Source organism: Actinia tenebrosa, unplaced genomic scaffold (genome assembly GCF_029948245.1).
Source record: "Actinia tenebrosa isolate PJP-AT-01 unplaced genomic scaffold, QUT_ActTen_1.0 PGA_scaffold0__85_contigs__length_37466705, whole genome shotgun sequence".
NCBI lineage: Eukaryota > Metazoa > Cnidaria > Anthozoa > Actiniaria > Actiniidae > Actinia > Actinia tenebrosa.
In genome coordinates this window covers 2,981,263-3,004,875 of record NW_028292569.1, presented here as the reverse complement: position 1 = coordinate 3,004,875, position 23,613 = coordinate 2,981,263, and the positions used below count along the sequence as shown (strand labels likewise).

The 23,613-nt window shown below is 37.1% G+C and overlaps 4 protein-coding genes and 1 long non-coding RNA gene across 5 annotated transcripts; 3 read left to right on the top strand and 2 right to left on the bottom strand.

Annotated features, from left to right (window-relative positions):
• Nucleotides 1–685: 685 nt before the first annotated feature.
• LOC116286391 (propionyl-CoA carboxylase alpha chain, mitochondrial) lies at nt 686–12,813 on the bottom strand. Its single transcript, XM_031692904.2, has 25 exons — nt 12,717–12,813; nt 11,171–11,239; nt 10,657–10,704; nt 10,427–10,495; nt 10,177–10,290; nt 9,836–9,889; nt 9,446–9,577; nt 7,565–7,601; nt 7,375–7,453; nt 6,916–7,018; nt 6,441–6,467; nt 6,270–6,337; nt 5,825–6,045; nt 5,320–5,393; nt 4,810–4,884; nt 4,668–4,736; nt 4,428–4,503; nt 3,945–4,055; nt 3,697–3,799; nt 3,081–3,186; nt 2,757–2,855; nt 2,268–2,318; nt 2,100–2,165; nt 1,641–1,793; nt 686–1,407 (listed from the first exon to the last, which is right to left on the bottom strand). Exons 1-25 carry the CDS (start codon nt 12,780–12,782, stop codon nt 1,321–1,323), a joined length of 2,157 nt encoding a protein of 718 aa, XP_031548764.2. The 5' UTR covers nt 12,783–12,813; the 3' UTR covers nt 686–1,320.
• On the top strand, nt 8,077–9,291 carry LOC148913254 (uncharacterized). Its single transcript, XR_016119312.1, has 2 exons — nt 8,077–8,501; nt 8,916–9,291. It is a non-coding gene; the product is annotated as an uncharacterized LOC148913254 (long non-coding RNA).
• A 40-nt stretch (nt 12,814–12,853) lies between the features above and the next one.
• LOC148913253 (DNA-directed RNA polymerases I, II, and III subunit RPABC5) lies at nt 12,854–14,628 on the top strand. The gene is made up of 3 exons (XM_089026205.1): nt 12,854–12,950; nt 13,122–13,217; nt 14,046–14,628. The coding sequence occupies exons 2-3, from the start codon at nt 13,123–13,125 to the stop codon at nt 14,152–14,154; spliced, it is 204 nt and encodes a 67-aa protein (XP_088882331.1). The 5' UTR covers nt 12,854–12,950; nt 13,122; the 3' UTR covers nt 14,155–14,628.
• A 128-nt stretch (nt 14,629–14,756) lies between these two features.
• Nucleotides 14,757–17,083, bottom strand: LOC116286395 (prolactin-releasing peptide receptor-like). Its single transcript, XM_031692908.2, has one exon. The coding sequence runs from the start codon at nt 16,891–16,893 to the stop codon at nt 15,697–15,699; it is 1,197 nt and encodes a 398-aa protein (XP_031548768.1). The 5' UTR covers nt 16,894–17,083; the 3' UTR covers nt 14,757–15,696.
• Nucleotides 17,084–18,847: 1,764 nt separating this feature from the next.
• LOC116286388 (leukocyte cell-derived chemotaxin-2) lies at nt 18,848–21,257 on the top strand. The gene is made up of 4 exons (XM_031692898.2): nt 18,848–18,957; nt 19,670–19,760; nt 20,181–20,347; nt 21,021–21,257. The coding sequence occupies exons 1-4, from the start codon at nt 18,906–18,908 to the stop codon at nt 21,203–21,205; spliced, it is 495 nt and encodes a 164-aa protein (XP_031548758.1). The 5' UTR covers nt 18,848–18,905; the 3' UTR covers nt 21,206–21,257.
• Nucleotides 21,258–23,613: the final 2,356 nt, after the last annotated feature.

Here is a 23,613-nt window from a genome sequence, read left to right as displayed (position 1 = left end):
GCGAGGACGCTCTAGACGAGCTACTCAAAACAAAGCCAAACTTCTTATGCAAGTGGGATGTGATTATCAAAGGCGGAGATACACGCGCTTTAGATGAAACAGAGACAACACCACTAGAAAAGTTCATCCAGTTCATGCGAACTAGAGGGTTAAGAATGGTAGACATGTACCGTTCCTTGGCTAGAGGCGACGTACTGACAGAAGATAAATTTGTCCGAGGACTGAAGTCATTCAACGTACCAATGACAGATAAAGAATTAAAACAGTTGTTCAACATACTTGACTTGAACGGAGATAATGAGATGAGCTTCAGGGAATTTTCGTCGATTTTGAATTTTAAAATTAGGGAGAGGGACGCAGACGAGAGAATAAAATTAATGCTGGAGAGAAAAATATCTAACATTTGATTAAAAATCGTTCTTCGTTGTGCTTCGAGGGTTTTTCTCCGGGATCTCCGGTCCCCCATTCCGTCACAAACGATGGGGGGGGGGGGGGGGGGGATGGGGGATGGAGTCCAAGATTTTTCTAAGGGGGGGGGGGGGGGAGCTTGCACCCCTCAGCCCCTCCCCTAGATCCGCCCCTGGTAAAGAACATCTATCATGTAACGAGAACGACAGGTTTGTTAGCCAATGCTTATTAAGTGTTGCCCCCAAAACTCCCAAAATAAAAACTATTATTAATAATATTATAGATGAATTAATTTATTGCTAAAATACGTTAGTGTGATTTACAATTCCTCATTGTCAATTATCACTTTTTCAATCCTTCTAGATTCAAAGGAATCTAAAACCAAAATGTTTTATAACACATGCAATTCAAAAAATATTCTACTTTCTTGCTCTATATGAATGTGTTTGCACCGTCCTCTCTCGTTAAAGTAAATAAAATGGGCTTTTGTTAACTAGATGATGAAGGAAAAAAACCCGAATAAATGACTTATATTAAGGTAATCTTTTGTTAACTAGAAGATGATGGGGAAAGAAACTGAATAAATGACTTGTACCAAGGTAAATTGTGACGGGGAAAAAACACACTAAATGTATTGTACCCATGCCAATCTCGTTTGTTAATATTAGGGGATGATTTAGTAAAAGAACTTCTTAACACAGATTTGTGACGACCAGTCTTCCCTCTTCTATCACACACGGAAAAAAGACTAGGGATGAGTCACAAACACACAACCTTCATGTTCAACTTTGTTGTACTTAGCTAACAATATTTTATCCTTAGCTAATGTTCAATATTTTAAAAATTATTTTACTATTTGAAATATTTTGGTTCTTTTTACCGTAATTATTTTTTTCTTGGTGAGTTGAGATTTTATTCTTTTTCTTCGGTTTCCTTTATCTCGACCAATATGGTTCCCTCGGCCACGTTATTTCCTTGTTTGCAGTTCACCTTGACAACCTAAAAAATATCAAACAATCAGAGAATCAATTCACCGACCGACCAACCGAACGACCGATCGACCAACCAATCAATCAAGCAATCACTCGACTGACCAATTAATCAATCGAACGACTGACCGACCGATCAATCAATCAACTCGACTGGCCAATTAATCAACTGACCGACCAACCAACTGACCAATCAATCAATCAATGAACAAATGAATCAATAAATAATAAACTAGAAAGTACCTTGCCAGTTATCTGTGCTGTCAAACTGTTTTGCATTTTCATGGCTTCCACCACAACCAGTTCTTGTCCTTCATGAACGAGGTCACCCACCTCAATTGCCACAGACACTACCTTACCAGGCATAGGGGACTTGAGATATGGACTCATGTCTTCCTATAAGAATACATTCAAGGTCTCTTTAAAGTCATGTTAGCAGGGTCTTAGAAAATATGTGCAAATTATATGGAATAAAAAAAAAAAATTTAGCCAGTGTAGAGGGTATAGCAAATGGGAAAGGAAGGATAGAACGAATGGAGGGAGAGTTCAATTGATTGAAAATTATTGAAGGATGGAAGGGGAAGGAAAAAGAGTAAAAGGATGAGGGAGGAAAAAGGAAAGAAAAGATAAAGGAAAAAAGAATGAGTGAATCAACAAAAAAGAAAGAAAGAAAGGAGAGAAGGAAGAAAGTTCTATTCTTACATCAGCTTTTTCAGGCATGTATTTCTTCATTTCATCTTCTGCCTTGGTATGAACACGAAGTTTGTACTATGACAAAAAATTTTAAAAAATCTTATCAACTTTACATCAACAAATACAACTACGAATAAATGAATCAATGACCAAAATCAAAAATATACCACGACTTACGATTGTCCCACAATGTTGGATTCTGTACAGATTACCATGTTTTGAAATAGTCTAAAATGACAAAACAATATAAAGATAAGTTATTATAATATTATTATATCATTACTGCAAGAAATGATTACAAAGTAAAGTATAAGTAATGTTTACAATATGAGCAGCCGTGTTGTATTGGCTATGTAATTATGAACCGAGGCTAGTGATTGTATGGCCAATACAACATGGCTGCTCATATTGTAAACAACTTGTGAAGTTCCATGAATAATTCACAAATCCTTTGGGACCTTTTGAATTCATATGCTAATTAGATACAACCACTTGTACTTTCTCAGAAATGTATACATCCACTAGTGGGTGTATCTAATAAGCATTTTCATTGTAAGGTTTGTATCTGGTTTACATGTCATTCATGTGACCTGATCATGATTTCTGAAATTGGATTGGCTTTTACTTTCAATGCAGAAAATGTTACACAATAGAAAGACGGCTGACCTGGTATAAGATGTCGTCATTATTAACAAGAGCATGGAAGACTGGCGCTGAGAGTGGAGTGGTAGGCTTGAATGTGATGGTTTTATCATCAGCCACCATCTAATAACATAACAAAACAACGATCGTTTACAGAGTAGCAGTACTATATTATCCTGATAGTTATGGAATGGCACATACAGGGAGCTCACATAGTGCCATGTACATTAACCTGTATTAGGTCTCTTTAGGTCTCTATATCTAGGGTAACTACATACCTCATAAGCACCATCACCAACATAGTTAACCTGTATTGGATAGGTCTCTTTATCTAGGGTAACTACATACCTCATAAGCACCATCACCAACATAGTTAACCTGTATTGGATAGGTCTCTTTATCTAGGGTAACTACGAGATCCCACTGCACCTGCTCTTTAGCCACTGCATTAACCCTGGAAAACAAACAATGACATACAGTATAAGTAGAGATAACATAAGGATATTGTGTAATAAATCGGGGTCAGTAGCAGAGCTTTATGGTGTAATTTTTGGTTAATCTGAACTCAAAATTTGTCATTTTGGTTGTCATCGAGCAGGCAAGCAGGATTTTTAAAAGTTGAGCACAGTTTCATCAAGAATCAGCACCAGGAAAAAGTGAGTTTGTTGTTTGCTTATCACCACCAAGTATTCAGAGAAAGCTCAATTATACACAGTTATACACACCCTCGCGTCAGGCATAAATGTTTCCCATTTCAGATCACGTGTCATTCCCTAAAGTATCATTTCTTTGTTTCACGGTTGCGTTTGATTGCACATGAGAAGACACATGAATATGGATTATTACAACTCAAACAAAGAATCTTATTCTCAAGGGAATGACACGTGGCCTGAAATGGAAAAACATTACACAAGATGCACAATGTTGAACATAAAACTTGACTACGGCTTCATTTGTTCTTTACCTTGTCTGATTGAGGAACATTTTGGCTTTCCTTGCTCGTTGAACAAACATGTAAGCAGCCTTGGCTAGCAATTGCTCCCGCTCAATTTCAGTCAGAATATGCCCTGAAATAAACAAGAAAAAACATTTGTTTTGATTTATTTATGTTGAATAAATGGGACCTTTATAGAGCAAGACCAGCAAGGATCTCTTGGAAATTTTATACCACAAATATTTTACATTTATAAAAAGTAATTAATATTCACTCACCTTTGAAGCCTTTGGGGTACTCTCTGGGGAGGAATTTTGTATTGAAATCACCTTCGACGAACTTGGGATGGTTTAACACGTCCTTGAGTAACGATACATTGTGTTTCAGCCCTGAAAACAAACAAAAGTCAACTATGTGCATCATGGTAATGATGACAATGGTGATGATGATGGTGGTGGTGGTGGTAATGGTGGTGGTTGTGATGGTAGAGGTGGAGACAGGTGAAGATAGAGATGATATAGCTGTTGACAATGAAAATGAAGATGAAGGGGTTGGTGGTGGTGGAGACAGGCGAAGATGGAGATGATGATAACACTAACAATAATGATGATGATGACTGCAATAACTTTAATGACACTTAAGACGATAATTCCATTAGTAACAGCCACTCCCCCTCTATCCAGAATCCGCCCATGGACCTTGCATGTTCAAACCTTTTAAAACTTTGATGATTGAATCAAGCCAAATACCGACCCACTTACCTCGAATGACATATGAATCCAGAGCTGTGTTCATGATAGCCCTGGCTTCTTCTCGTGTGTTACCATATGTTACTAACTATAAAGAAAATTTTTGTTACGTTTGTTACAAACAGGGGACAATGACTTTCTTGTTATATTTGACTTCTCAAGCCCCTAGTCAGGGCAGATCTGAATGGGCTCTTTATAAATAGTCATAATTATTAATTATTTATTAATTAATTAATGATAAGCTTTGCGTACCTTGGATATCATGGAATCATAGTAGATACTGATCTCACTGCCTTCAATAATACCACTGTCACATCGTACCTGGTTAATTAATTAAATACATCAGATAAGTTCATATAACATTGTCCTTTTAGTGAGAGAAAACATTACTCACATTTTCGAGGTGTGTAGGCTCGATGTACTTGTACAGTCTGCCGATGGATGGAAGTCCAAAGTTCTTGGTTGGATCCTACAAATTGAGAGGCGTATAAAAACAATGCATGAGCAAAATGAGGAATAAAAGCTGTCAAAGCATTGCAAGTAATGTCAGTGCATTGAGTTTATTTTTACATTCACACATTAATCACTCTTAGTTATGTCTGGTTCCTGAATTACTTGTGCTACAAGGATTTTATAGTATTTAGGATCTGTCATTCCCCCCCTACCCCCCCACCCCTCCAATTTCCACTGGCCCTTCTAGTGGTTGCTACTTTCTTGCCTTCGCATGACCTCGACTCCTTTGATATGTGTTATGTATAGTGTATAGCTGATTCCCCTCTAATTGTTTAAAAACCAGCAAGGTAATTCTCCCAAAATCGTCTGACCCACTCAGGCAATAAATGATCTGTCCCTAATAGAAATAGCATTGAATTAAACCTTGAAGATATAATCCAGTAAAACATACCTCAGCATAAACACGACATTCAAAGGCCCAGCCCTTCAGTGGTATTTCAGACTGTTTCAGTTCCAGAGGATGACCTAGTGCACACGAGAGAAAATAGAATAAGTTAAAACAGTGTTTATGGATATCATCAAAATCTTGCTCAGAGTAAATTGTAACATGTTTGGTGTGCTTCAATTTCCGACTAGTTTGTCCATACAAAAAATATTAGATTAGTAGAGTATAAGTTGGGACAACATAGTGTGGCTTAGTGGTTCTTCACCTTGCTTAGAGCAGTTTTCATATGACTGTAAAATGCTTCCAGCACAAACATGGCAGCAATACGGCAAGGCACATGCCTGTCCAATCACACTGTGTGAGATTTTACTCTCCATCCAATCAAATGCCCAAAACATGACACAAACACAATGCAGACAAGGTTACGTCATTGTCAGACCAATCGCATTTCATGAGTATACTATCAGCCAATTAACTATGCCAGACAGGAACAGTTAGTTAAGATTACTACCTGCAGCGACTCTGATCATTTGTTCTACCAGATCAACACCCGTTGTCATCTCTGTGATTGGATGTTCCACTTGCAGTCGGGTGTTCATTTCCAGGAAATAAAAGTTTTTCTTGGAATCAACCATGCACTCTACTGTGCCTGCCGAGTCGTAACCTACTGCTTTAGCTAAAGCAACAGCCTGTTCGCCCATAGCTCTACGCAAATCTGGGTCTACAAATGAACTAGAAGACAGGCTTTGGATTAAAACTGATACAAATTTGCCTTATCACTTGTTTCTCTCCACATAGTACATGATGGTAGAAAATGAATGTAAAAGAGAAGGCAGAAAAGGAAAGAAAAGGAAAGAAAAGGAGAGAAAAGGAAAGTAATGAAAGGAAGAAAGGGAAATAATAGGATACTGATTTTCAATGACTATTTAATGATTAAATAGAAAAATTAAAAATACCTTGGTGCTTCTTCAATCACTTTTTGATTTCTTCTTTGGATTGAACATTCTCTTTCATTAAGATAAACCTGATGAATCACAGATAAATGGATTAAACAAAGTTACAGAAATCTAAAAACAATCATATCAAAGAGAAAAAATGAATGACTGGAAGTGGTTTGGAATACTTACAGCATTACCATGCTTGTCTCCAAGAACCTGTTGAAAACAAACACACAATCTTAGTCTCAAAACAAAAGGACATATCAGACAATGAAAATACTCCAGTTTTGAGTTCTCCTTCCTCAGTCTTAGTCTCATTTGTGCGTTATTCAGCTATTCAACCAATACCAGTGGCATTTTAATCAACTTTAATTGTTCCATAGTATGTAAATTCCTTACTGTAGACCCCTTGCAGCATTTTGGAATGCGGATCAAATCTGTGGGACAAAACAATAGGTTCCAATTGTCAGGAGATTGGAATTCTTTTGTTTTGTCCCCTAGATTGAGCTGCTTTGACGTCACATGCAAAGGTTCTATACCATAATAAAAGAATAGAACACATTTGTACACAATCGAGGCTAAGACTGAGCAAAGGTGAACTCAAAATGGGAGTATTACAGATATTTTATGTATTCATTGATAAAGTCTTAGAGTATGTCTTTACCTGGATCTCAATATGCCTTGGTTCATCTATAAACTTTTCTATGAGAAGTCTATCATCTCCAAAGCTGGACATAGCCTCTTGAGATGACAACTTGAAGCCTTCCCTTTAAAGAAAAACCATGACAAGATGAGGAGATACTAGTGTACAATCAATATCCTCAATACCTAACTGTATGGAGGTAAGAAAGAGAAAAAAGTAGAAGAGAAGAAGAGAGCAGAAGAGAGAAGGTAATGGAAAGAAAGGGTTAAAGAATAGGAAGGAAAATAAAGCAAAAGAAAACTGAAAACTTTAGGAAAGAGAGAAAAGGGAGTGGAAGGAAAGTCAAGGGTAGGGAAGAGAAAGGAATAAAAGTGAAGAAAAGGAAAGAAATGGAAAGAAAAGGGATGGGAAAAGGAAGGAAGGGTCATTATTATCTCTCTGGATACTAATAATTATGATTAATATGAATCAATCTTGTACTTTGTCTCTGTATCATTCCAGGCAATTCTCATGCCTTTTCCTCCTCCACCAGCAGATGCTTTCAGCATCACAGGATAACCTATGGAAGTAATTATAAAATACTATTTGTATCAATGGGAACAAATAAAATCTCAGTAGAGTATAGTAGCATCATTAGCTCAGTGGTTGAAAAGACTAAAAGTTAGTTTACCTATTTCATTTGCAATCTTGACTGCATCATCCTGGTTCTAAAAATGTAAAAAAAAATCTTTTAGAAACACATTTATTTTTAACGCCTTAACAATGAACTTGATATATAGGGGACACTAGAGGTGGTGTGTTTTAAACAGATTCCCATTCACCTGCAAAAACCCCTAAGACTGATATATGGGGGACACTAGAGGTGGTGTGTGCTGATAATATGCCACCCTCCCACCATTGTGTTCTATGTGAGTATCCTGTGTGGTACCTTCGTTTTAAACAGATTCCCATTCACCTGTAAAACTCCTAAAGACTAATACCAATTTGTCAAACCATTTGTCACAATTTAAAGTGCCTATCAAGCACACAAGATCTCTTCCTGATTTAAAAGCCCTTACAAAATAAATATGAATGGCCTTTACTTTTTTATATCTCTTTTCATTGCCGAAATATTTGATATATAAATCATGAAATGATGATGTCAACATGCAATGCAGGATCTTGTAAAAAGTTAAAGTCAAATGTAACCGGCGGCAAGGCGCTCAGCTATGAATCAGATTGCAAGTGGTTTTGACAAAAGAATTTATTGAAAAATTCACACAACTTTACAATACATGGAAAAAAAAAACGGGAACGAGATTACAGGATATCTCTAATGAAAACAAGAAAAATATTTACAATGAGATAAAATAAATTTGTAGCTTATCTAAATAGCTAAAAAGTTATGAATAAAATACAGTTTTGCTAGATATAAATAGAAACGGAAATACGTAAATTACGTCACAGGTAATTTGAATATTGCATACTGATTAGCAGTGTTTACAATACGCGAGTGAAAATTACTAGGTTGCAAAGTTTAATGTACAAGTCGGTAAACCGTTTAAAATGAACTAAACCAATGGAAAAAGCAATAGGAAAAATTGACTAGAGGTTAACTATGGCTTTAGGTAAGTATTTTAACCTTTGTTTATGACAAACTAAGAATTACACGGTTTACTGAACACGCGGTCGCGACAATGACCTTGAGTGTAGAGTTTAAGTAGCGAACAAATTAAAGGTTGGAAAGAAAAGGTCTTTTATCCCGCAGTTAAGGCTATTTATCGTAGTAAAAAGGTTAAACAAGCGAGTAAGGCGGTAGCGATCCTATAGTAAACGTTTTAAAGAGTTTAAAAGACAAGATACACTCAGCGTGATTACTAAATTACTACTGCGTGAATAACTTTGTACTAAATTACGCGCTAATGCGACTAGAATTACTACAACATGAAACGAATGCTTAACAAATATGTAGAAAATCTAAGCTATAAAATATAACGACTAGTTAACGATATGAACATAGATTTGTCCTAAATCTATCCTAGGTATAAGTGTAAAAGGCTTCAAAGATTCATACCTTTACATCGTAGAGAATTCCTTGTCTTGATATGTGCAACGTCTTCAAGAACTTTTACTACACTGATTTAAGCTTAGTTTGGGCCTATTTTTATGGAAAAACCTGCATTCTTAAGACCTTACACATCCTATGCAATGTTGCACGCCCTAGGCGCAAACAGGATGTCCCAAACACGAACTTACGTAAACAAGCGCCAAACCTAGGCATGACTCACTGTAATGTAATTACGTACGGAAATTATTTCTTGCTTACGCATTTTCCACGCAAACAGTTAACTAAAGAATTACATTCCTATGTGTACACGAGGCATTCCTAATTAAAAATATAGATTTATGTCTAAATAATTACTGTCCAAAATAGTGTCTTTTGACTCTGTCACACAAAGAGAGAATTTTTCTGTGAGAATTTGCTCAAAATGACTGACACTTTTGGTGGTTATAGCATATGTTGTAAAGCACTTGAGTTATAAATGGTGATATTCTGGCAAAATTACGATACCTTGACTACACCATCATATCCTGGAATAGTGTTGACACCAGCCTTTTTGCCGATGATTTTACTCTCTATCTTGTCACCCATGCACTTCATGGCATACGTACAGGGACCAATGAATGTCACTCCTATCTTGTCCTGGTCAAAGTAAGCCCAATCACGGTCAATACACCTTAATTTTTAACTATGTTATTTTTTGTGTAGATTTTAGGCCATGTGATGCCACTTTTGGGAGTTGATTCTTTCATGTGTAAATATTTTAACATGTTCGTCATAAAAGATCAATTCTCAAGGGAATGTCATGTGATCTGAAATGGGCAATTTACATATGAAGATAAGATGAAAGTAAAAGATAATAGTTTTTATGGTCTGCAATTCAAAGTTATTTGAGCTTACCAGTTTTTCAACAAATCTAAAATTCTCAGAAAGAAATCCATATCCTGGGTGAACCTGAAAATAAAGAGAAAATGTTAAACAAGAAACAAGAAAACAATACATAAATATTAAAAGATCAAACAAAGAAAAGAATGTGTATAATTAAAAAAAGAAAAGAAAAGGAAGGAAGGAAGAAAGGAAGGAAAATTCATAATGGAATAATGAAGGAAGGAATTCAAAGGGGGGAAGCAAGAAGAGTGGAATTAAGGAAAAGAGAGAGGAAAAGAAAGAAGAAGCATGCATACAATTCTTTCATAAATATGAAAAGTAAAATAAATAATTTCAAATGAGATGAAACATACAGCTTGGGCTCCAGTTATCTGTATAGCATCCAGGATTGCATCCATGTTGAGGTAGCTCTGGTTTGTTGGAGGTGGCCCAACACACACACCTTCATCAGCAGTTTTCACATGGAGCTAAGAAAAATCAGTGCATGATCACTGGCATTGCATTCATCATTTTCTATCAGATATTCAACGTTTTGACACTTACCTATGCCTGTAATGAATTCAAAACTATAATAGTATAGAACTATGGTATATTATTACTTACAGCATCTGCATCAGCTTCACTGTATACAGCAACAGTTTTAATGCCAAGACGCTTGCATGTTTTCATTACCTGTTAAGATACATCATGTATTGTTAGTTAGCATCAATAGTTATTTCCTATAACAATGAAATTGTAGAGTACCCAATTTATCTTGCAAATTTAAAATGGCTGTCTTATAATAGAGAATTAAATATGTCATCAATAATAAAAACAAATGCAATCATACATACTCTGCAAGCAATCTCTCCTCTGTTGGCAATAAGAATTTTATCAAAGTACTGTAGAAACAAATGCAGAAGTTGTTAAGCTAATAGATCAGGGTGGTGCTCCTTGGAATGTGAAAATAATCTACCTAGATCTTTACAGTGTGACCACTACAACAGTGGCCACCTAGACAGTGAGAACCAATCAAATTGTAGAATGAATTCAAAAACAGTGCCAAGACAATCTGAAACCTAGACTGCATGAAAATGGTAATTTGACCCTGATATTACGTGTAAGAAGCTAAATAGCCATCATCATTTTCTCGTGGGAATATGTTGAAAGTTTATTGTTTTCTGCTGGTTTTTGATTGGCTCCACTATCAAAGTTGGAATATATTGCATTCATTCTTTCTTTATGTATTCCTTTTACAATAATATTTATTTTATTGGTTCCCACCGTATAGGCTGTATAGGTGGCCCTGGTTGTAGTAGTCATACTGTAAAGCATTGTCAGCTATAAAAAACTATGAAAGTGTTTTACCTTTTCATTAGAGATAGGTGATGCGTGTAGGTAGCTGTACCTTCCACTACTTCCCCTCCATAACGATGCCTGAAAATATCAAAGAACAGTATCTAAAGCACTTTCCATGTTTGTGACAGACAATCAAAATATCTTTACTCAGTCTAGTAATTTGGTATAGTGCAAGCCATTTATCCATGAAACAGTACTAACCAATTAGTACCAAAATAATAGCACCAGTGAACAATTAAAAACAAAATAAATAGATGTGTTTAGTGGCTATTTAGTTTTTGTGCTATTTCATGAATATGTGGTTTGAACTCTATCAATTTATAACAGTACAAAAAAGTCATTTTTCTCTGGGAAACTGAATTCTTTTTTATGTAAATGAGATTAGACCAGATTCAATAGACCATTTTCTCATCCTAATTTAAGGAAATTGACAGGCCACAATACCAGAACACGAGTATTATCATGCATTGCTATGAATTTTTTTACGATAAGAATTCATAAAATCCATGATTCTCCTCTTCTCAATTTTACTGAACTTTTCAATCATGGCCCGTAAAGTAGGACGCAACCTTGATGAAAAGGTCCATTGTTCCTGCCTCAGGTCATGGCTGCCATCAAGTGATGGTGCAAAGCCTCTATAGCATGTTTTCAAGGGAAAAAAGAATGAATAGGATTCCCTCCTAATTTGGGATTTATCAGATGTTTGTAAACTTGGAATTTCAAAGTTGCAGTCTTGATGTACCAGGAGCATGGAGGAAAAGAAATATAGAAAATGGGCAAGAGCCTTGCAGAATGGTATTGCATAAGTGGAATAGCATCCCCTTACTCTCCACTTTAACAAATTAAAACCTCTTATCTATTTATACACGTATTTTTAGCATCTAAATTCGTAAAAATACATAAAATGTCTAAACTACAAAATATATCCCCCAACCCCAACAAGTATAAGTGAAAAGAAAAATTCAAAGTCAAAAATAAATTAATAGCAATGAATAATTTATTGTTGAAATAATATTTTCACGTGTTCGACTCTTGAGCACATCTGTTTGTATACATCTATTGGAGTATTTATATAACAAGGTAGTCATAAAGCAATACCCCCTATAAAACAAAGAGCCAACCTTAGGTCTTTGTAATGATAATTGTCTGGTAAACTTGCTAAATGTCAAGATTTGTACAATTACAATGACAGCGAAAATGAATATTGCGGCATCCGATTCATCAAAAAATAAAAATTACAACTCCACGTTGTTGAAAATTATATTTTATTTCACATAAAAGCCACAGTTTCTTATGAGGCTGTTATGCTTTAAGATTTCTTAGGAATAAATTGAAGAATAAAGTGAAGGAAAGGTCATTTTTTAAAATGAGAACGTGCTGGATGTCATGAACCATTTACGAGAATTTATTCGAATATAGTTTTTAATAACTCCCAGATGTGTGCATCAGCAGCCACAAAAAAATACACCAAACATCCCCTTATATCAACCACAATTATCAAGAGGAATCCTTATGCATCAGAGAACCGTGCGATATAGCGCATAAAGAGACTCACCTTGTGGTTTTTGCATGTTTGGCGTAAAAAGGACGAGAGTCCAAACCTGAAGCTTTTGGTCGCCATTTGGAATCCTCCTTGAGACGATGAGCCCGCGACTACCCACTCCGCGGTATACCACATGTACGCAGAGAGGCTGGGAACTACAGTCAAAACGTGCTTGATCGAAGGTCATTACGTTTTGAATTTGTCTTCAAAAATTAGTTAATTTTGAGCCGAATTCTGAAAAACCAGGTGAGTGTTAGGTGTTATCATGTAGCTATGTATATGTTTTATCAGTGGGAGAAAAATTTCGCCGATTTGACTTTAGGATCGCGCAGGATCTTCGTAATTATGTCACTGTACTGAGAAGTTGCTTCAAAGTTTTTTATTTGTTTGTTTGTCTTTTCTTATCGTTTATTGCAGTATGATTATCCCTATTCGATGCTTTACTTGTGGCAAGGTTGTGGGTAACAAGTGGGAAGCCTACCTTGGTTTATTACAAGCTGAATATACAGAGGGGTAAGGTTTATAGATTCATAAATCACCTGTCAAATGATTGTTGAAAATGTTAATGAATGATCTGTAGTGAGCAAAAAGAGCTCTTAGATATTATCCACCTTAGTTGATTAATGTCACAGAATGTTGTCATTCGGTGGCTAAGTAAATAATCTAAGTGTTACCCAGCACTCTGTTGAATGTTAAACTTAAGTATAGAGGATTTGCACCGTCACATGAAGGCAGCCATGTTAGATGGCAGGAACAATACAATCGTTTTTCATGAGAAAAGATTCCATTCCCGAAGGCAACGGGATTTTATTGTTCTGCCGTCTAACCACAGGCAGTCCAAGCTGTATTATGGGTGCTGGCGCGTGATTGGAGCAAAACCTCTATTGTTGCAGAGTGGAGGGGGGGGGGGGGGGGGGGGTGGGGGAGATCGAGGGGTTAACTGGCCTTTTCCAAAAGAACATTTCAAATTCCTGATTTGAGCCTATACATATCATACAGTGAAGTCCTGTTATTTTGAACATCCTATATGCCAGGGAAATTGTTTGAACAATGGGGATTTGAGATATCCTGCAGGGTAAGATTATTAGAAGTGCTATGCTGAAGTAAGTTCACAGAGTATGTTCCTTATGTTCAAAATAACGGGAATTTTTAGATATTAAGGGCTTGATAATGGGACTCCACTGTAAATATGGTGGGAATCCTTTGTACTTTTGCAGGATATTCCCCCCCCCCCCCCCCCCCCAAACTAAGGTAACTCCATCATCTAAGTATTTTCTAATGATATAAAGTGATGTTCAATTCATAAAAAGCAAACCTTTGTTTTGGTTTGTTTGTTTTCAGTGATGCTCTGGATGCTTTGGGTCTTAAGAGATACTGCTGTAGACGCATGTTACTGTCCCACGTTGATCTCATTGAAAAGCTTCTCAATTATGCACCACTTGAAAAATAGGCATTGGAATCCCAGGATATATACTCACCATTATTCATAATAACCAGGACTGTGTTGAGATAGAGAATGTACATGTATTATACCGCAACTCAAAAGTTATATTTCCTCATGGTTTTAAAGTGAAGAGACACAGACAAAGGCATTTTAGTATCTAATTTTATTTAAACATGCTTTCTTACATATAAATGCTTATAGTTTCTTTTGCTTGAAATACTCCAGTCTCTCAACATTCTCTGTTGCTCATAGTTAGCCTTGATTTTGTGTAAAATACTCATGATACAGTGTTCAATGTCATATTAGTCTCCCACACAGCAACGCTTTCTCCAGGGAGAAAGCATTGCATGATGACACTGAAAACGGCTGTGTGGGAGACTATGTTATATGGAATTTCAAAGTGTCTGTTTTGTTGAAATTTTGCTTTGAAATTTTACTTTGCAATTGGTATTTGAAATGAGAAAATGAGACTAACCCTGATTCAAGGTGTCTTTAATGGTATTTACAGATTAGAAAACGTTCCCAGACCCAGACAACTAGCCACCCATCTCTTTTTCATCATTAAAGAATATAAGAAGAATGTATAAAAACTCTCAGTGATCACTCTTAATACCCACACCTCATTTACCGCCGTTTGCATTTGCACCCCAGACAAAAATCGCGACGTGCACTTTGCAATAGCCTGCAGTCAATCAAACACTTTGACGTCATTTACACACGTGTGTGATTCAAAAGGCGCCAAAACTTGTCGATTGTTTACAAGTATTATGAGCCACACTCACCGGGCCTATCCAAACGCGTGTAAATGACGTCAACCTGTTTGATTGACGGCAGTCTATTGCAAAGTGCACGTCGCGATTTTTGTCTGGGGTGACCGCGTAGCAATGCAAATGGCGGTAACCCATTTCTTGTGATTTCAAGCTGCAGTTCATAACGTATATATTTATAGACACCTTTGACTATATACAAATACAAAAGGTGTTACAACCTGAGTACATCTACTCTAAAAGACACTTATACTGTAAATGTTTTTTGTATCGTAAATAGTCGCTTATTTTTGAGGAAGGCAATAAAATGTATCAAACAATTAACGCTAGCGATTAAACGGCATCGATCAGTTACAACAGACAAAAAAGTGATTGCTTAGTTTTCCAGAGTGATGAAGAATAATCAGATAGTATAGGAGATAGCTAACAAGTGTGTGGTGGTACACAATCTTGTTACATGATAAAAAAAGGCACAGTGCATCGCAATTGCACCAGTTGAGTACGTATGTTCCACTGGGCAACGTTTTGAAATTGTTGCCCGATCCTCATGAAAAGTAGGACTTGATTCCACTTTTTTGAAACATTGCCGCAAGTAACATGCTGCAAGTAACATTGCGGCCTAGTGTACCATGTTTACTCTAGCTTAATAGTGTACCATATTTACTCTAGCTTAATAGTGTACCATATTTACTCTAGCTTAATCGTGTGATAGCGGTAATTGATCGTATCCACGACCTCATTGGGGATAGATACGTACAAATACGAAGTCTCATTTTTAAGCTCACAACTTTGTGTCCCACTCATTTTCCAACTCTATAGCTTGTTCAGTAGACATTCCCTTGTTTATCACTCCTATGGTTTTGCTCTCGTCAGTGCCTTGGAGATGGGATGACCGAGTAACCGTCTGTCGCTCTTCTCTCACTGAAGATGGTGAAGGGCAACAGCTAACCAATTTCTTAAGACAGTTTCTAAATCGACTGCTACACGCATAACATACGAATGCGTTCGTGGCAATACTAGTCATGGAAATATTTGTAAAAGCGAAATGCAGCCAGTCGATTGATTCGAGTAGATGAAGAGGTGGGGCAAAGTTCCAGTGGTATTCCAAAATAAGGTTCAGACAATGGTACGGGGCCCAAGAAAAGAAGAAACACAAGACGATCAAAACTCCAACTTTGGTTATACTCCGGTTTCGCTTGCGTTGAAGCTTCTCAGACTCTGAAGTCCTGACTCCCGGGATACTGTGATTCCTTAGCTTGTAGATTATGATACTGTAGGAGACAGTAATGACGACAAGCGGTACCATGAAGAAAGCTACTACCAGGAACAAATACAGGCGCGAGGGAGATTTGATTTGATCAAAAGCGGGAGTCCAAATAGAGAGGCAATAATATGTATTTTCTAGGACAGGGTGGGATACTAGTCGAGCCGTATAAAAATAAATAGCAAAAGAGCCAGATGATATAAGCCATATGAAGGGTATACTGAATCTCGGGTTGAGGTATCTTGGTTGGCGTCTTATGGGATAGACTACAGCATAGAAGCGATCCAAGGCTATCGTGACCATACTCGTGATGGATACAGTAAACGACATGTCCCGAATGAAGTATCCCAGCTTACAGGTGATCACTCCAAACGCGCCTCCAAACATCCATTCTTCTGATAGAGAAATCGGTTGGTGAAGGACATTTGGGATAACGAAGATAACATAGAGGAGATCTGAGATGACCATGTTAATGATAAACAAGTTAGTACTTGTTCTCATCTCCTTGTATTTGATAAAGATGGCGAGAAGGCTAGTATTGCCAAACAGAGATACGACGGCAAGCAGCGAAACGCAGGCAATCTCAACAGCTCTTTTGATTTCTTGAATTTCGAGGAACCAGTCGTCTAACGTTGTTCTTGAAGTTGTTTGATTCGGTAAGAAAAATGAAGATGAATTCAGTGGATTTTGGTGTTGATTGTAGCTCGAATTCATCTCAACGACTGGATCTGCACAATTTGACTTTTAAACTAGTTTGCAGTATTAATGATTCCGGCTCAAAATTCACTGACAACCGTGCACTCCGCTCCGAAGCTGTAAACTGAATCAATTAGATATTTTAAAAGTTAAAACTGGTAAAGGGCTTGGCTTTAGATAATTGAAAAAACAATTTAAATTAGTTTTAATCCCAAAATCTAAAGCCAATTTCTATTCTAATTTTAAACACTGATTAAATAGCTGTGTAATTTTATTACCAATTTAACATAACACTGTTGGATTTGCAGCGAGTAATTTGAAATGCTTTTTGCAAAATAAATGTGTCAAATCAATTATTGGAAATAATAATTGACCATATATGTCGTATAATTTTTATTACGGTAGATTTTGTAACACGGTTGGATTTGAAACAGCGATTTGAAAATCCCTGAAGTTCCTAATGACATCCGGTGTAAAATATCTATTAGTTAACTGTGGGGTGCAAATTAAAAAAAAAAAAATTCGTCTTTGAAAGAACACAACCAAAATACTTAATAAGTAAGTTGTTATATATTCTTTGTGCTTTGCCTTTTCTTTTTGTAAAATTGAGCTCTGTTTTGGTTGACTGATAAAGATAACGGTTACTAGTTGGGACTGTGCTGGTGTCTTGTGATAATACAAGTGAATGAAAGAATGAAAATGAAATACCGTGTAAAAGACGTGTACTGACGTTAAGGACATTTGTTCTTTGTCAGAGAGTAATAAAAGAAAAAAAATAGGAGAAGAGTAGAATTTTTATAGTGCTCTGTTAAATTCGTTTGGTGATATTATTATGAAATGGAACGGAACTTGTATCAAAGAGGCCGACTGCACTATTCGTTAAGGGTCTTTCTGAAGGTCACGCTGTTGTAAAAACTGTATTTCTAGTGTTGATCACCTTTTCTTCGGTGTTAATCTCTTAGGTCGCGAAGAACTAAGGTGTCTTACATGAAGAGTAGGGCTCTTGGTAGAACTTAGTTCCATTTGTTAGGCCATTTGGTTTGCTAATTAATTGATGAATCATAAAAAAACTAAACTGCTAATCCGGCAGATGAAAGTACCCTAGTGTGCTATAGCAGAGGAATTATTAGGCAGGAGTGCTCGTTATTTCTTGACGAGTTTAATGGGAGCCATTATAACTCAGTATAATCAATTATAGGAACAACTACATGGTTCCTCAAGAAACGCCGCCGAGAAACACGCTGAGAAAAGCCTTCTTTTTTGGCACGCCATTCGAGATTGATGTAGGATTGCTCACAATCGGTTAGATTACTTTTAGATTATTTTCGTCGGAGTAAATTCAATAGTTTCTTTTTCTTTCTTTTCTGACTTGTGACGAGATGAACTTTTTTCTCAAAACTGAGATCCCCGAGTTCAAAAACAAAAATTTGGACTCAAAAAAAACAAAAAACAACAACAACAACAACAACAACAACAACAAAAAAAACAACCAAAAAAATCAAAACAAAAAACAAAACAAAACAAAAATTAGACTCAATGGATATTAATTCAGAGTCGATTGCGTACAGTATAATACATAGCTCATCATATTAATTGGCTATTTCCCGTTACCGATCTTTGATTAGCAAAAAAATAACAAAAATAAGAATTAGAATCGATACCCTGTAACAACCTTGACGGTCGGGTTGATCATTCAGATCGAAATCAGAGTACGGTTTGCTCACAGATTGAATATTATAGCAGGTTAGTTTTTGAAAAGGGTAAAGAATACTGGAGAAAAAACCCTTGAATCAAGGGAGAGACCTAACAAACTCTACCTTCGTCACATGATGCCGCCAGTGCACTAACCCATGCTACATCACCCTTGATTATTTCCTTACATTTTAAAATAAATTCAACCGATCAAAAAGAGGGTGGTGTTCCGCATTCTCGAAACCGAAACAGCGTAGCCTTCAGCCTTGTTTACCTCAGAAAAACGGTAACACATTCCCAGTAACAAGAAAGATACCTAGGTTATCAAGATTGCTGTCATGAAGTTTGCCTTTTTCTTCGCAACCGTAATCCTCATTGCTCTTCACCAAGGTAGTGATTATATGATTAACAGGCTCAGCTTGATAGCGCGAATGATTATATACAACAAATCAAAGTAAATCGAAGATCAAACGGCGGCGATTTACTTGCAAGTCGCCTGGTGATTCCACAGGTGCACCTATTCGTCGAGGGAGGGGGAAACCGTTAGAGGCCTCGAAGCAGAGAGAATTACAAGCACTCAACACAACTGAACACCAATTTGGGGATTTGATTACGGACCATAATCATATAAGGACGGACGAGACCCCTCACAGCTGCGCTACCACAAGAGAATATTAAGTACTTCATATTCTCTTGGCTACCAATATTTCCATGTAATTCTGTGTGTGTAATGTGTGTAATGAAAGTCAAGCTTGAATCGTAATCGCCAGCTTAAAGTGAGATTAACGAATATTAATGTTTTTGGTTTACGACTAGCATAAAGAAAGATCAATGCTCTATGTCCTGCAAGTACTTGCAAACGATGATTTGTTTACTTCCAGTGGTTATCAAACCCATGGCGCCTCGTTCCATGGTCAAATTGAAATTCATTAGCTGATTTTCTTGTGTAGCAAGAGAAAAACGCTCGGAGACAACCGAGTATCCTCTCTCCACAAAGATCAACCCCTAAATACCAATTCCATAACGCCACAGATTTGTTAGCCACTGGCTATTAAGTGCTTCCCTTATAAATAGCTAATATTTTATCGTTTGTAAATCCCAGGAGTGAACGGTCTGTGCTTTAGTTCCATTTGCTGCTGCAACATCGTGAGACAGACAGACAACTGTGGGAGGGGTACCTATGGAGCATCAAGGTAGGTTCTTGTAAATGCATCTTAAGCAAGAGTTCCTGCAGACCCTCCTTCAATTTCGGGGAAAAGGCCTTAATTTACTGTAAACATGTTTTGTCGTTTGATTGATGGAAAATTGATATTCTTAAAAATTTTGCGAAGTGAATTTATTCAGATATCCCGGCAAAACCTTTTTAAAGTTATTTTTATACAGATAAGACTAAATGTTTGCCAAAAATAATTTATCGGCATCTGCAAAAATAGCAAATCTTAAGCGTAATGACTAAAGAATACATTTCTCCCTATTTTTTATGTGAGGTCAAAGCAGCTCAATTTGGAGGACAAAACAAAACAAATTCAATCCTGAGAATTGGAATGTCCCCTAAATTGAGCTGCATTCCGACGTACTCCATTCAAATGATTTGTTTTTACACTGAAATACAGGAGTGGAGGACGTCGGTCACACAGAGGAATTGACATCATCTGTCCTGCCAACTCAGACGTGCGTGCGCCCTTTAATGCGACGATTATTCGCACTGCCCGTCCATACAGCAATAACAATGGACGTCATAATACTGGTGTCTTGATGAAAGGCACGGGGAAATGGGCAGGTATTTATGTTTTTATTATGAATTGGAATTTAAAATCGACTTGGAGATTCGTGGAAAATCAAGAGTGGTGTAGCTCTAGTGCACTCGCCTCTCACCTCTAGGGTCTCTATTTCAATTTCCTTACTCAGCGGGCATGATATGTGAGTAGAGTTTGTAGGTTATAGATCTTGTTTTACTCCCTCCGCAAAAAAATAGCAAGCCAAATTCCGATTCAGCCCAGAGGTTGTTTCAGGGTTCGATCTGTGAGTTAGCACTGCCCTGACTTTGATCACAGCCCAGAGGTTGTTTCAGGGTTTGATCTGTGAGATAGTCATACCCTGACTTAGATCACAGCCCAGAGGTTGTTTCAGGGTTTGATCTGTGAGATAGTCATACCCTGACTTAGATCACAGCCCAGAGGTTGTTTCAGGGTTCGGTCTGTGAGTTAGCCGTGCACTGACTTTGATCAGCCCAGAGGTTGTTTCAGGGATCAATCTGTGAGTAATGCAGCCGTACCCTGACATTGATCAGCCCAGAGGTTGTTTCAGGGCCTGTATCAATAAAATTTGAAGGCTTTCTATTTTAGGTCATGCTTGCTCCTTTTCGTGCGCACGTAATAATCTACACTTAATAATCTACACTAACTCTTCCAGGAAACTAATGCACTATTGTATATTCCATGTTATCATTTTAGCTCATTCGGTCAAGATGTTCTACGTGAGGAAGACGGTGAATAACGGAGATCATGTCAGAGGAGGAAGCAATATTGGAGTGATGACCAACATGGCACGAGAGTACAGATGTACAATGACTAACCATATTCATGTCCAGTTGTACAAGAACAACAGGATAATTGATCCTACTCCATACACATGTTAATCTTTATATTAGTATCCTCGCTTGCCATGACCCTTGCGGAAGGGGGGGGGGGGGGTGGTACACCGCCAGAATTTGGGTAGGGGTGTCCGCTGGGATTCTGAAAGGGGTACCCTGTTTATGACAAAAAAAATCAAATTTGTAGACCCTGTTTATGACAAAAGATATAATTAATTGCACTGAGTTCCTGTTTCAATTATCATGTCATCTCGCGTATGGTTTTTTTACGACCATAACAACCAGTTTCAATCAATAGGAAAGTAGAAACCCTGAATATGACAGGAAGCTCAGGAAAAACTTGGAACTTGAGTGAAATTGTATACCCTGTTTATGACAAGAAGCTCGAAAATCCATACCTTGTTCAGCGGATCATTCCCGTATAGTCCATGTATGGGAGTACCCCCCCCCCCCCCGGGGACCCTTGCTGTCCAACACCCTTATGGCTATAATCGTCAATCTCGTACCGAGAGCCAGCGTTTCTACTGGCCTGCGGCAAAGAACGTTTTTTAGTTTTTCGCCGCAGGCCAGAAGAAACGCAGGCTCTGGTCTTTTTTCTGGAAAGCGTTGCCCACAGCAGTTCTTATTCGATTACGAACATTCAATATTAGATCATTAGAGCCAGATTAAGTATACAAACTTCGATTAAAAAAGGTCTTTTTATGTAGCCGTACAACTTCAAGCCCTAACTGTTTTCAAAAGAAAATGATGTGATTTTAAAGGAAACTAGCAGCTATGCTTTATTCTAAATCAAACCACTTGAACATTTTTACAATGTTAATCATTGAGTAACTTGAGCAATCACCACATCAGCTGTGCATATGACTAACAAAATAAAATAAACATTAAAGCCGAGCAATTAAAGAAAAAGCCCCTAAAAACAAACGTATAAACCCAACATAATGATTCTTTTTGACTTCTGCACTTGGCATCACATGGAAGTATAGTTTATTAATAGCTCCCTGGATTCAAGGGTTTTTCTTCAGGATATCTGTTTTTCTTCCTGCCGCAAAATCTAATAGCCAGCTAAACACTCAGTTCCAATTCCATCCGAACAAATATAGGTTAGGAAACACTGGGAAAGCTGATTAATACAATTTTAAAGTCAATCAAGAGCCATAACATGATCGGATGTTTTTGTTTGCGACATATCAAAACATCGATAAACTATTTCAACAAAACGAGTCCTATTTATCGAAAATATTAAGTTTGTCCATTAAAGAAAAGTTTTCAGTAATTTTAAATCTTTTTTAAGAAATAAGATTTCATTTTTAGACGGCTTAAGAGGTTAGTCTAAACAAAACTAAAATTTAGTGATTTGAGCGAGATACTGTTGTGCTGACTTACAGCACGGATGTCACTTGGAATGCGTTAAAGGAACAATGAAATGGCTTTCTGCTGCTGCCGACGTGGCCTCGGTCACTAAACTATACCGCTAAAGCACAACTATCTAACAGCAGGTCAGAAACCATCAACGATGCTTACTATGCTTTCAACTTAATGATTAATCATTTCGTTTGAGAGAGATACTGCTAGCTTACAGCACGAATGCGGCTTGCAATGTAGTAAACACTGAAATGGTTTTCTGCCATTGACGTGGCTTTTGAGCCTGTAAGCTGTCACTTTGACCATTTCGGCTGCACGGCCTTCAAAAACAATCAAGAAGTAAATTTTTGAAGTACGCAAGGTCAGTTGCTGTCAATACATGTTCTGACAAAACGAAATCCTTTCACGACAAACACAATCAGTCTTCTTTTGTAATTTGAATTTTTAACGAGCCATGTTAGGAGTCTGGGTAGGAGTCGATTTGGAACGGGAGGAGCATTAGAGAAAAGTTTTATAAAAGCGCAAAATAAAACATGCTTTTCTTTTGAACATCAAGTTTGTCCAGTTTCAAGATCTCATAGATTGTCTTTTTCGATCTTACGGTCACGAAACCTTGGACCTGTAAAAGTCAACAGTCGTAGATCTTGTCTTGTTGGAACAAAAACGAAGGAAATAATTGTCGTTTTTCTGGTATCCATGTGAAACCAGGATGCAAAAGTCCAACTTTTACAGGAGGTTTAAATACGAGATGAAACGTTGTCTAGTAACAACAAAGAGGAAAGATGAAGTGTAGTTTTTTGTGACGGCAAAGATCCAACACCTACTGTCAACTTTATTCCTCTAGGAAATCATATTTATATTTACCGACTGACACGAAGGAAATGAACGGCTTACATTTTAATAAAAGAATTGGGAATAATATATAGGAAAGCCGGGAAATAAACAAACGTGCCAAAACAGTGTAAACATTTGGCTTTAGGAGACAGATATCGGAACAAGACATCAACAAAGGTATTAAGATCCTTCCACAAAACTCTAATCTATTATTGAGAAAAAAACACAAGTTAACAATTTTTTAAATTCCACTT

Coding starts and splice junctions, on each gene's coding strand:
- LOC116286391 (XM_031692904.2), bottom strand. CDS start 12,782: ATGGCGACCAAAAGCTTCAGGTTTGGACTCTCGTCCTTTTTACGCCAA. Junction 4,737..4,809: donor AGCCTACACACCTCGAAAAT/GTGAGTAATGTT, acceptor TTAATTAACCAG/GTACGATGTGACAGTGGTAT. Junction 1,408..1,640: donor CAGCACAGATAACTGGCAAG/GTACTTTCTAGT, acceptor GATATTTTTTAG/GTTGTCAAGGTGAACTGCAA.
- LOC148913253 (XM_089026205.1), top strand. CDS start 13,123: ATGATTATCCCTATTCGATGCTTTACTTGTGGCAAGGTTGTGGGTAAC. Junction 13,218..14,045: donor CAAGCTGAATATACAGAGGG/GTAAGGTTTATA, acceptor GTTTGTTTTCAG/TGATGCTCTGGATGCTTTGG.
- LOC116286395 (XM_031692908.2), bottom strand. CDS start 16,893: ATGAATTCGAGCTACAATCAACACCAAAATCCACTGAATTCATCTTCA.
- LOC116286388 (XM_031692898.2), top strand. CDS start 18,906: ATGAAGTTTGCCTTTTTCTTCGCAACCGTAATCCTCATTGCTCTTCAC. Junction 18,958..19,669: donor CCTCATTGCTCTTCACCAAG/GTAGTGATTATA, acceptor TGTAAATCCCAG/GAGTGAACGGTCTGTGCTTT. Junction 20,348..21,020: donor AGGCACGGGGAAATGGGCAG/GTATTTATGTTT, acceptor TTATCATTTTAG/CTCATTCGGTCAAGATGTTC.